Here is a 13080-nt window from a genome sequence, read left to right on the forward strand (position 1 = left end):
GCCACTTTTATGCAACCGTGTTTTCCTATCCAACGAGACGTATCAATGGCGTTCCTTCGCTCGGCCGCGACGTAGAACCTGTTTGGCATATGTTACGCGAGGAATTTATGCGATCTGGGGTGCATAAAGCGGGGCAGCATTTATGGTATCTGTGGGAAAAAGTCTACGAAGGTACGTGGATCTTCTGGAATTTAATCGAGCCTGTAAAACACGCTTTTAGACATCTGATAGGAACATCTGAGGCTCGAAGCCACACTGACGAGTTAACTCGTCACACGGTTTTCCCCATTTTCTGTGAAGGTTATCATCGTAAAAATGATTAAAAAAATTGTAAATGAGTATACAATATTGCTTTAATAAAATGTCGTAAGTAAGATGATCTTTATTGTAAAGGTGATACAGTTAAATAAACATTGTCTGAAGTAACAATAGAGAGTTGTTTGAGTATCGGTGATCGTCTGAATGGCTGAGCAAATTGTTTAGCCGAGGAAACTGTGCCACCGCAGTATAGTTGAAGACGTATGTACATATATTTCTCTGTCGAATTAACTCGTCGGTGGAACCAATCCATTTTCTCAAAAATGGCTCGCAGAGGGAATAAACTAAAAATGACAAATATACAGGCAACGTTGCTTGAATAGAATGGTGTAAAAAGTGGAATTTTCTTGGAAAATTGATAAAATTGTAGACGCTACCTCTCCCGGACGAGTTAACTCGTCACCTAATTTACGCCACGTTCTACTCAGTTTTTCGCGTGGAAAAAAATGAAACAATAAATGTGACCGCGGTATTGGCTGAATAAAAGATGCCCTATTAACGAAAGTGGGCCAAACACGATTAAAATAAATGCGGTAATAAACGAAACATTTCCGGAGATAGCAGCAAAAACACTCGAGTATCGGTGATCGCATAAAAGGCCGGGCAAGCGGTTTTCCCAGGGAACACTTGTACTCGACCGAATATTATCGCGATATTATATTGTTGCTTTAATTGGGAGTCAATTGGCCGCGCGATAATATTCTCCAGTGGATTCTAATATGTTTTCTCTTACCTCAGTCCACAGTAACAATAATAATGATAACAGCAACGAGATCACCTCGTTGTTCCGATTTCTTAACGATCACGCTCGATTCTGACGTAAGCAAAAGGACGAGAAACGACATTGAAGTGGCGTAACCATAAGTAAATTGTCCGATAAAATCGCGTTTGTTCGCTCTCGAGATTCGACTCTCTGTATCGATGGAACGTGATCGGCGTGAAGAATATTTTCAAGAAACCGAATCCGCGATTCGAATGCGAAACCTGCCCCAGCATTTAATTACACCCCACGGGCTCTACTGTGCATTAATCGATCGAAATTCATTACCAGCTGTCTCCGTCTCGATTCTCATTAACAAATCAGTCGCGAACCACGCTAATAGATTAATTAATAATACATCGCGCCTCCCGCCCCTCTTCGATCGCCGTTCTCGAACTCGTTAACCGTGTTAAATGTAACCATTTCACAGGGAGAGATTGATTTTAGCAGACTTTCACTGATTTAGTCGGAAATTGTTAGTTTAACCGCTCCGAATTCCTATCTGCTGACCTGCATATTGCTGCGAAGCAAATACGTCGTTTGGTGACACTGGTTTCGGTACCGGATGATTTATTTAACGTGGAATATATTGTTTTAGAGATAGTGTATTATTGAGATGGAAATTAAGAATTAACGGTTAACAATAAATATTGTATACTACAAGATAGGCAAATGCAGGAGAATTTGTAATAAAGATCTTCGTTTTAATAAATACAGGTTTTGTGATTTTTATCCATGTTTTGTCAACAAAGAATTTCGTTTGCCTGGAAATAGGCGCAATACATTTATTAAGAGAAAACATGAAATTACGCATTGTGTTAAAAGACCATCGAATAATTTTCTAAGGGAATTTTGTATGATCATCGCAAATTTAATAAAACAGTATTTGATCATCGTGAAATTCCACGCGCTCGTAACATAAAATTATTTAAAAAAGCTTTTGAACCAATTTCTAATGGAATTATCCCCAGAATGTTAAAATTGTTGTAAATTTATATTTTATCTCTTTCAAACGCTATTGTTACGTAAATAAATAACACAATTATTTTCAGAAATCACTGAATCAATTCGTAAAAAAATATTCCACGAACTCGGTGCATTATTTAATTTACAGAATATATCATTTCCCTCTGAATAAATAATTTTGTAGAACCACTGAATAAGTCCATGAAAAAAGATTCGACAAGCCCGTGAAACAATGTCTTCTCAAACCCAATTTATATAACAATACAAAAACCATGCAACTCTGAACTGACAATTTAAAAAATTCACTGACTCAACAATTCATGACTTCGACAAGGCTTCTAAAACCGCCTCCATAATTTAATTAAAAAAAGAAACATGAAATACCTCTCAGCAAATAGTTAAAAAAAAACCACTGAACCAGTCCCTGAAACAATGCTCTCCGTACCTAATTTATAATTTAATTAAAGAGACGCTATGCTCTTGTAATTAAACAATTTTTAAAAAATTACACATTCAATGGCTTCAACAATGCTCCCCAAATCGAATCGATAATTTAATTAACAGAAGAGCATCCTACACCTAAGAGCAAACATGAATTTCAAATCCTGAAACCTGAACCAATCTCCCAGCAGCTAATTAATAAACACTGTAGGCCATGATTGAGCGCGACGTCGGATTAAAAATCGTAGACAGCAATTGCGTTGATGATGACTGGCTTGCAAGCCATTATGGCGCTGGATCTTCGATTAATGTCGGGTAGAGGAGCGAAGAGGTGGGGGGATCGAACCGGTTGATAAATAGCAGCGTTCCAGCGATCTCTGTAGATCACAGGGGGGCTCCGTAGATCGTTCGTCGAACGGGATTGCAGTCGGACACGTGCCGTTACCACGTTTCGACATTGTTTCTCGCGCGAAAACGATGCCTGTCGTCGCGACGCCGGCTGATCCCAGTGAAAATCGACGCCGGCGAGCTGCGAACCGTGGAACGTGGATCGGTTTACAGAACAGTTTACAGTGATCAGCTCAGGGGAGACCATGGACATCAGCAATAAAGAGCGACGCCGTTCGAATTCGAAAAGTGAGTATCCGACAACAGCGGCCGTTATTGTGTCTCGTAGCGTCCAAACGAACCGGATTTTCGGAAATCTGCTTGCGCAGCTGTGTTCCCCGGGCAAAAATACAAATTTCGTTTGGTGCACGTGATTGTTTCATCCGCCACCGTCTTCGAGATATTTGCTGAAAAACGTTTAGGTATTTTGCTTCCCTCGAGCCTGAGGGTTGCTCTGATTGAGGAAGTGGAGTGGGGGAAACAGACGCGTGGAATAGAGTTTTTGAAATTGACTTTATTCTAAGGAAGAGGCTCTGGAAATATAGAAGAAACGAGGAGACAGAAGAAGAGGATACTGCCTTACCGACTGAGGAAGAGATAGATGAGGAAATAGAGCCGGGAAAATAGATTAATGATTGATCGAGATAGAAAGAGCCCAAGAGAATAGTGAAGAGAGTAAATAAATAGAAGAACTAAGGAAAAAGAGGAGGGGACGTTGAAATATGGAAGAAAAGAGGAAATAGACGCTAGAACAGCTGGACAACAGAAGAAGAAACTGCCTTACCGACTGGGGAAGAGATAGATGAGGAAATAGAGCCGGGAAAATAGATTAATGATTGATCGAGATAGAAAGAGCCCAAGAGAATAGTGAAGAGAGTAAATAAATAGAAGAATTAAGGAAAAGGGGGAGGTGTCATTGAAATATGGAATAAAAGAGGAAATAGATGCTAGAAGAACTGGACAACAGAAGAAGAAACTGCCTTACCGACTGGGGAAGAGATAGATGAGGAAATAGAGCAAGGAGAAGTAGTGGATTGAATGAAATACTGATAGACAAGGAACGGAGCAAAGAAAACAGTGAAGTGAATCAATAAATAGAGTAAATAAGCAATGGGGAGTAGCAGAGAAAGGAGTGCACAGGTGGAATACAGAAAAGAAGAAGAGATATAGATTAAGGAAGCTAGAGAACAAAGCAATAAGACTATCTCATCGACTGAGAAGCATACAGATGAGGAAACAGGTTTTCTAAGGAAGTAAGCAAACAAATACAGTATAACAAGCGGAATGAAATGGCAGAAAAGGAAGGACAAATGGATGCGCAGAGCGAAAGGACAAATACGAGTCACTGGAGGGAAACAGACTTTCAAAGAGGAGCATATACAATTGAATAATCTAGTAAATATTAATTTATTGCGAAGAGAGAATAGTGCGAGAAAAAGAGAAAGATTGGAAAGAAAGAGACACCGAGAGAATAAAGGAGATTTACTGTGAATAAAGGGAAGAGGGAAAGGGAGACGGTCGAAGAGATACGGAGAGCGATGAGAGAGATAGCGAGAGAGCCGTAGGCGTTCCCGCGGCAGCGGTATCCAGAGATAGAGTGTATTAAGATTGTGGAACTTATTAGTATCTTAATTATCGCGGGGAGATTGTATTCGGACGTTGGTTATCGGATTAGTTCGGCCCGGCTAAGAGATATTGTTGGCTGCTGGCCAAACAGCGAATACATAGCTCGGTTTCTCCTGTTGTCTCGGGATTAAGCCACGGATTAAAACCACGGCGAATTATCGCAAGGGCTAATTAGCCAGTGTTTACTGGCGGACGGGAACTTCGCGACCCTGGCTGATCCGTTTACAGACACGCAACAAGGGAAATGGAAACTACCCGGGCAAACTCGATTCCAGAGTGGAGACTCGGCCTAAGAAACGCTCGACGGACAATCATCTCCGAGCTTCCGGGATGATGATCACATTTTTCCTCGCTCTGTTCCTCATTGTTGCGAGCTGCCGTCGCTCTGGCACTCGAGTTGACGCTTTTATCCGCGGACGTCGACTTAAAAATATTATTTCTATTTTTTCTTCTTCTTCTTCGGTGTTTCTTCGAGTGCTTCGCCCACAAATAGGACGCCTGTTTGATAAATTGATTAATTAGACAAAGTGAGCAGGGACAATTTATAGAATTGGTATTCGGTTTGAGCATTGTTTTGACAATGTTTTCGGTTTTAATAAAATTTCCGTAACGCAGTCTAATTGTTGTCTTTTGGTGTACATTGATTTTTAGAGGTATTCAGTATATAGTCAGCAACAGTAGAATAATTTCTTTTTCTTTTCCCCCGGAGTAAAATGCAGTAAAATGCGAGGGAGGTCAAAGGATATTTATTCCAGCCACTGCATATTCTCAACTCGATGGCATTTCAAAAGTTGCAGGATTACTTCCGAGGTTGCAAATGATGTTTCATTTGAGTGATCCTGCCCGACAGCGAAGGGATTACCTGTCCTCTTCCTACGGGAAGCACTTAATCCCACGCTTCCTCGATCATCGTTGCAAATAGAACCGCTGAAATCGTTGCGAACGTTCAACAGAAAATTCCTCGAAGGGCACAAGCAACCTCCTCCCGATGCTGGATCGTAAAAAATTCTCGTGTCAATTGAAAGCGCGACTGAAGCGTCGGTCAATTGGGGGGGGGGGGGGGGGGGAAAGAGAAGGCACGAGATAATCCTTCGTTTTTAAACACGGCGGCGCGATAAACGCGATGAGTCGCTCGAGAGATTATTTACAACGTTGCAAACGCCGACGGGGAGCAGTCTCACTGAGAAGTGAAGATCAACGTTGACACTAGGTTTACGGGACCTGTCGAAACGATGGGCTCTAGTATTATTAATTTGCGACTATTCAGGCATTGTTCGACAAATTTATTTCTTCGGGTATACACTGTAAAGAAGGCTAAATAATAAGTAAAAATTCGGACAGACGTATTTTCACAGAGTAACGTGAATTAGTCGGTTTTAGTGCTCCGTGAACCTAGTGTTAACGCAAATAGAGTGCATTCAGCGTAATTCATCTCACGTTCGTTTGTCGTTATCATTTGCATAGACCCAGAGCTAACGGAGCGCCAGAAAATCCCCAAGTAGAAATGGTAACGGCCCGTCAAGTGAATATGGTGAAATTCTGTTCAAAGTGCCACGGTGCAGCAAGGACGCCTGCTGGGCTTATGCGAAACGGAAGCTGCCGGTTCTGACGTGGTCGTGGGCCTACAAGCTCGCATGGCTGCCTCAAGATGTGCTCGCCGGGTTCACGGTCGGTCTGACCGCTATTCCCCAGGGTATCGCTTATGGCATCGTTGCTGGACTGAATCCCGAGGTAAATAGAAACGAGAGAATCGTCTTCGATCATCGCTTCGAATCATGCTCACCCGGACTCTATGTTTCTATGATTCCCCATCAGTACGGACTGTACGCGTCCTTCATGGCGTCCTTCGTCTACATTATCGTTGGATCCTGCGACAGTATTACCATCGGACCGACTGCTATCATGGCCACCATGGTGCAGCCTCTAGTCGGGAAGTACGGAGCTGACATAGCAGTCCTGTTGACCTTCTTGAAGGGGTGCTTCATCACCGCTTTGGGATTGTTGCATTTAGGTGAGTCCCTATTCGTGGGAAGATTGATGAAAAAATATGACAACACCCAATTTTTCCAGGCTTCCTGCTGGACTTCATCTCGCTGCCGGTGATCACAGGCTTCACGACAGCAGCGTCCATCAACATCGCCGCCTCACAATTCAAATCCCTGCTGGGGATCCCGGGTCGAAGCGAGGACCTGGTAGACTCGTTGGTAGCGGTGTTCTCGAATCTGAAGGCGATCAGATACCAGGACACGTTGCTGGGCGTCTGCACAATAGCGGCGCTGGTCTTGCTGAAGGTACTGAGCTGAAGGTATTCGCCAAGACGATCCTGATGAAACCGATTCGACTGTCGTCTACGAACAGGTAGCCCCCTCGAGTTTGCGGCGTGAGAGACCACGCGCTCTGCGATAAGCTTTAGAGAATCTGCCCCCGCACGATTAGGGACCCACTTTATTAGATCTATTGAGCCTCGGATAGAGAGAAAGGTGCTCCGTTTCTCACACCTCGGCTGTCAGGACTGTCTAACGTTTCTCTATTCGCTATTTTCGCAAGAATTTGCCTGGACGCCGAACCGGCACGTGGCCTCAAAAGCTTGCATGGATCGTCACGCTAGCGCGCAACGCTTTGGTGGTCGTCGTAGGGACTGTCATGGCGTACATATTCTACGTCAACCACCAACAACCGTTCAAACTGACCGGTGAGCACACGAAACGCTTCTTTTCAATTAGCAATCGCTTCTACCGGCATTTATGCTTGCCTTCTATCGCTAGAAACTGTTCGGTCATCCCACGAGTTCGCCAACTTGTCCATAATATAATACTGCAGAGAGTTTTGCCAATAAAAATGTTCATATAAATGTGCGATAAGACTTGTGGGACGATTTAATATTTTATGGATGCGAGGATCGATAGAAAAGTGTGCGATCATTTTTTAGGAACCATGGGAGAAGGACTACCGCCGTTTGCTCCGCCCCCATTCGCCATCACAGCCAACAATCGCACCTACGACTTCCTGGAGACTGCTTCCGCCATGGGGACCACGCTCTTCACGCTTCCGGTCGTCTCCACCATAGAGCACATGGCCATCGCGAAGGCCTTCGGTACTGTAGTCGTTCACTTCGTTTTTGAAGTATCCTTGGTGCTAGGGACTCTTGAACTGCTTTTAGAACTTTGACAGTGACACTCATACTGCTCCTAATTATGTTCTCACAAATTTGCCACCCACTAGGAAGCAATTGAAATTAACTGAAATGAGTGACAATCATTCTTCCAGTAGTGGTTTTGTCAAACAAATTGCTTCCTCATAGCGATATGCGTTTGCAAAGCAATTCGCAAATATTTTCACGAAAGCAGACTAGTTAAATGTGCCGAAGCGCTTTGATGCATGTGTTTGCGAGCCACCCGTTGCGTGGGAGGCTCGCGTATCCGTCGGCGTCCGGCCCCATAAATAACCGCGGACACGTCGATATGGTTTCGGTTTAGCGATGGGAAAATCTTTGGACGCGACGCAGGAGATGTTCGCGTTAGGCGTGTGCAACGTGTTCGGCTCGTTCGTGCGATCGATGCCGGTCACAGGCTCCTTCACCCGCACCGCTGTCAATCACGCGTCCGGCGTCAAAACGACCTTCGGTGGTTTGTTCACAGGTGAGTCCACAACGCCGCCATAGTCTTTCAATTATCTCGGGGACCAGCTCGTGAACAAATTGCAAAGACCAAACGAGTTTCCTCTCGTAAGTTCCGTTAATTATACAGCCGCCTTTCATTGCAGGATGCCTGGTGCTGCTGGCTGCCGGTCTGTTGACCTCCACCTTTCGCTTCATCCCGAAAGCAACCCTGGCTGGCGTGATTATATGCGCCATGTACTATATGCTCGACTTCAAGACCTACGCCATGCTCTGGCGGGCGAAGAGTAAGTGTCCGGGCGTCGTTCGCCTTGTCTGCATTTAGGGCTGCGAGCCCAACGAAGCGTGCTCGTTACCCCCGGGACGGCGCGCGAGCTTGTAGAGAGGCGTGGGTATATCAGTCGGCGAGTGATTCATTGGCTGACGTCGTGATTTAGTGTTGCGGTTGGGTAGCGGGAATTGTCTGTGTCCGCATTTTTTCCCCCTTTCTGCTACTCCATTGTTTGCGCATTCACACTATTCTTTTTTTTCCTCAATATCCTTACCCTTTGTCTAATCGAATGTTCGACAAACGCGCTCATAGAGAGGTACTCCAGGCCCCTTTGTGTCCCCATAAAGCGATTGCAAATCATCGGTCTTTGATTTGTCACAGAGATTGACTTCCTTTTGATGATGATCACGCTGCTGTTCTGCGTGTTCCTGAAGCTGGAGTGGGGCATAATCATCGGCATCATTGTGAATATATTAATGCTGCTCTACTTCTCGGCGCGGCCGTCCGTGCATACCGAGATCCAGGAGGTAAATCAGCTTAATCTCGCTGTGGCCGTTGTGCGTCTCCAGTCAGCATGAGCTCTCACGGTTGGGAATGATTTCTCTCTGCAGGTCGAGGCCGGTTCCGTGATACGCGTCACGCCGGAAGAAGCCGTTACGTTCCCAGCGGCGGAGAACTTCCGGACAAGCATAATGAAATTATCCGAGGAGAGCCCGAGCAACGTCTTGCTGGACTGCAGAAACTTGAAGAGGATCGATGTCACAGTCGCGAAGGTAACCGGTTCTCTGGCCTGTAGTGCATCGGTTTCGCAATTACTTTGCCCCCTCTTCGAGTATCAATTACCTTGACCCGTTCATATTCGCAGAACATGAAGCTGTTGGCCAACGATCTTCATCTTCGCGGCCAGACCCTGAGCTGTATCAACTGCCACGAAGACGTGCGGAACGTTCTGAGAACCGTTGCGCCTGATCTATGTACCGATCCGTTCCTGGATCTATAAGCGATCTTCCAAAAATGGAAATCCAAAGATTGATTTAGGATTGACTGTTCTGGAGCCCGTATTTTGAATAGATTAATTAATATAGTTGAATTAATGGTTGGTTGTTCTTCAGGTTGGAAACTATTTATTTAAAACTAACTCGTTCGATAGGAATAAAGATACTATATTGGCGAATTTAAAATGTTCGATGGTATCCCCTGTGAAAGCGGATTGTTTGCTCGCTACCAGATAACGTTATCGATCTGCGAACCATCGTTATCCGTGGGACATGATCCCGGATAAAATCGTTGCGAAAATAATTTGAATGCCACCATTCGTGTACATATTCCTATCATCCTTTCATCCTTTGGGCGGATTTGACGAAACCGTTGCCGTTTCGGTGGTTATATTGTTTGGCGTGTACGTGAATGGGGATTTTGTGGTTTGATGGACTGCGGGGATTCAATTTTGGACGGGCTTTGCGCTGAGAAGTTAACGAGGCATTCACAGATTTTGTGAAAATGTGGTCAAACTAGAGATAAATCTATGTGGAGTCGATTTGTATCTGGTGGGGCATGTACAATTTTGTTGAAGTTGGTTCAAACTTGAATAGACTCGATTAGACTTGAGTTAAAGTTCGTCAAACTCGGTTAAACTTGATTGGCTTTAGCTAAGTCCATATGGATTTGATTTAGATTTGAATAGACACAGTTTGTTTTGACTGGAATGTAGTAGAAATATGTTTAATGTGATTCAAACTTGGTTAGACTCGAGTAAGACATGGTCAAACACAGTTAGATTTGATACCAACTTGAACAAACTTTATTAAATGTGACTTAAATCTGACATGGCCAGATCTGAGCTTGAAGAAAGCTGATAGACTCGCGGCATACCTAGTCATACTTTGTTATACTTGATTCAAACGTGCACAAACCTGAGTGGACTCGAGATACACTTGCTTCAAACTTAAGCAAACTTGAGTAGACCTAATTTATACTTGATTTAACTGAAACAAACTTGACTCAACTTCAAACTTGAACAAACTTAATACTAGTTTTATTAATACTTCTCTCCCAACCAAACCAGTTTGAAAATGATAGTAGTAATCTCAATACCAATACTGATCTATTTTATCACGTCCATGGCGGTGTACCGATAACAGGGTTCTGTCCAAGGATTAAGTTACGTGATAGAGCAGTGCAGGAGGTAAACTTGTTGCTCCAAAATCTTGGTGGTCGAGTGTTCCAGGGTCAGACGTTCGTTGGAATAGTTGAATCGATTCGGTGGTTGGTCTGGAGGTGCTTTTCCATCGTTTCGTTCTCCAGTAAGATCCAGTAACAGTACTTGCAATAGGTCCGACGATGAAACTTGACGTGTGTCGATAACGATAGCAAAGTGGCAATCTGCTCACGACAGAAATTGCACTCGAATCCCAAGGGCCGTTGTTCTGAAAGCTGTTCGAAAACTTGCTTTGTCCCTGGGATCGGAGAAATTACTCGACGCATTATCCCGACCCCTACTCCCAAAACAAAATAGAAAACAAATAAAGAAGCAAAAAAAAATTTGCCCCATCTTCCAACACACAGAAACGCATTAGGGTTAAATACAAAAATAAAAATTTGTAGAAAGGGGAACCAAATTAAAATTTGTCTCTTCAGTCGCTTTAATAAATGGAAAATTTGGAAATAAATTGGTGAAATTCGGCTCACTCAATTTTGATGAATAACAACCGAAATAAATTGTTACTTACGTTCATAGCGTCTCCACCGGCTCCATGATCATTTTTCTCTAAGATCACCGTGTACTGCGGTGCTCTCGAATCTGAGCTCTGTTTACGACGCAACTGCAACGGCAACACAACCGGGTATTTTCCTTCCTCGAACTGGAATTACATGATTTGTTTATGCGCGAAGGTATGGCGTTTAAACAATACTTGTCTGACTAAATTTTCAAAGAAATGCGTTCTAAACGTTTTCTCGTGTAATGCTAGTTCCAAGTAGTGTGAATAACACATTAGCTAGCGGTATTATTGGTAGTATGTATGAAAAATCGTTGAGGTAGTGTAAAGTTGTTTTTTCACGAAGTTTGAATATTCGCGCGTCGCGCAGTGCTGGTGCGCGCGATCAGCCACCACTGCGCATGACCGGCCGCCATTAACCCGCTGGCTGTCAAGCAGTGCGCGTCTCTTCGAACGAGTACGTCAGTTTCTCATTTTCAACCTAAATTTCATGTGCATTGTTCAAAGTGTTGTGTGATTTCGACAATTAGAAGGATGAAGAGTGTGATTCGAACAAGTCTGCACTGAATTTCGAGGTAAGTGTCTCAAAAATTTGCAAATACCGAAGTATGACGTTACGTACAACGGTGACATCTTCGGTTTGAACGTTACTGCATTCGATTCGAATTTTGTTGCTTATAATTCGAGGTTCTACTACAAATTCAATTATAAATTCAAGGTTGAAGTATCCTTGTTGTATACTCGATTGGATTAGTTAAGATTTTTGAATGTTTCTCGTAGTATTTCGAATATGTTTCGCGGTTGATTCAAAGTCATTTCGACTGCAGCGTCATCTTTGATTCAAACATTTGTTGTACACCGCATTCGACTGGTTTTTAATTAATTATGATTACTAGACTGTCGGTCTCTATGTACAGTAAAAATGTTCTAAGCTCGTAACAAGAAACGGGGCTTGTGTAAAAATGTATTGCTCCTTCTAATAATTTTGACGAGTTGAAAATAATATTTGTCGTGATGTTCACACTGTTATGTACATTATTTACCAAAGTATATATCCGTTTATTATTACCTTCGTTTTAAGTATTTACTGTTTGAAATTCGCGCGCTTTTCGATTCCTGCACCAGCGTTAATTTGTTCATTAAATGTCCGAGAGACGTGAATGTTAATGCAAAATGCAACACCGATAGGGAAAAAATTGAAGTAAGACAATAGACATAAAATCTAACCTTTCTGATACTTTGATTTGGTGGCCTGATGTCGTAAACAAAATCCTTCTTGGTCATCTTCTCGCTAATGTTACGGTTACACCGCAGATTATACTTAATCGCGTCCCCCGCCATCGAGTTTCTCAAACAATTCTTCTTCAACCGTAATCCGTGCTCCGAATTCCCAATTACTATTCTTCTTTTGTCACCGTCAACCTTCATTTCTCAAAAAAAAAAAAACAAAAACAAAGGAAAAGTCGTCGGGTTTTCTTATGAAACGTATTTATTTATTTCTCGTAATGATAAATTACAGATATCCCTTAAATTATTATCATTCATAATAATAGCTTCGAAGATTTCGTCCGGTAAAAACCAGGTTTCGTAGTTGATTCTTTGTTACGCGTTATTTTTGTCGAAAAAGATAATGCATGAGCCACAGTAGTCGATCGCCGGTCCGGCGATTATGCGAGTTAGTGAACGTGTGTTATAGTAAAGAAATAACGACGAGCTAAATTGTTCCTGTGCCTTGATTACGGACCCGCGAGTTAAAAAAAAAAACAAAAAAAAAAGCATAAAAATTCCCACGGGATCCTTAGCTGCGTCACGACGAAGACAACAATGGTATCAAATTAAAATTAAATGAGGCCGTGGGAGGGGCGAAGGGAAGGAGGAGAAGGAGGTGGATTAAATTCGCGTATGTACAGGCAAATATGTTCCTCAGCCACCGTGTTGATCGAGTAATTACGTTTCCACGGAGAAATAAATAATAAAA

General features: G+C 43.0%; 2 protein-coding genes across 2 annotated transcripts; one reads left to right on the plus strand and one right to left on the minus strand.

Annotated features, from left to right (window-relative positions):
- The first annotated feature begins 2872 nt into the window (after window positions 1–2872).
- Window positions 2873–9551, plus strand: LOC143358693 (sodium-independent sulfate anion transporter). Its single transcript, XM_076796030.1, has 11 exons — window positions 2873–3121; window positions 6048–6229; window positions 6314–6509; window positions 6569–6789; window positions 7046–7190; window positions 7428–7592; window positions 7975–8136; window positions 8261–8401; window positions 8767–8912; window positions 8997–9158; window positions 9251–9551. Exons 1-11 carry the CDS (start codon window positions 3079–3081, stop codon window positions 9383–9385), a joined length of 1698 nt encoding a protein of 565 aa, XP_076652145.1. The 5' UTR covers window positions 2873–3078; the 3' UTR covers window positions 9386–9551.
- A 1210-nt stretch (window positions 9552–10761) lies between these two features.
- LOC143358697 (uncharacterized) lies at window positions 10762–12542 on the minus strand. Its single transcript, XM_076796036.1, has 3 exons — window positions 12330–12542; window positions 11115–11246; window positions 10762–10880 (listed from the first exon to the last, which is right to left on the minus strand). Exons 1-3 carry the CDS (start codon window positions 12528–12530, stop codon window positions 10869–10871), a joined length of 345 nt encoding a protein of 114 aa, XP_076652151.1. The 5' UTR covers window positions 12531–12542; the 3' UTR covers window positions 10762–10868.
- Between the last annotated feature and the right edge of the window lie 538 nt (window positions 12543–13080).

Source organism: Halictus rubicundus, chromosome 11 (assembly GCF_050948215.1).
Source record: "Halictus rubicundus isolate RS-2024b chromosome 11, iyHalRubi1_principal, whole genome shotgun sequence".
In the NCBI taxonomy this organism is placed as follows: Eukaryota; Metazoa; Arthropoda; class Insecta; order Hymenoptera; family Halictidae; genus Halictus; species Halictus rubicundus.

Coding starts and splice junctions, on each gene's coding strand:
- LOC143358697 (XM_076796036.1), bottom strand. CDS start 12,530: ATGAAGGTTGACGGTGACAAAAGAAGAATAGTAATTGGGAATTCGGAG. Junction 11,247..12,329: donor CAAATCAAAGTATCAGAAAG/GTTAGATTTTAT, acceptor ATGTAATTCCAG/TTCGAGGAAGGAAAATACCC.
- LOC143358693 (XM_076796030.1), top strand. CDS start 3,079: ATGGACATCAGCAATAAAGAGCGACGCCGTTCGAATTCGAAAA. Junction 6,790..7,045: donor CGGCGCTGGTCTTGCTGAAG/GTACTGAGCTGA, acceptor TATTTTCGCAAG/AATTTGCCTGGACGCCGAAC. Junction 9,159..9,250: donor TCGATGTCACAGTCGCGAAG/GTAACCGGTTCT, acceptor TCATATTCGCAG/AACATGAAGCTGTTGGCCAA.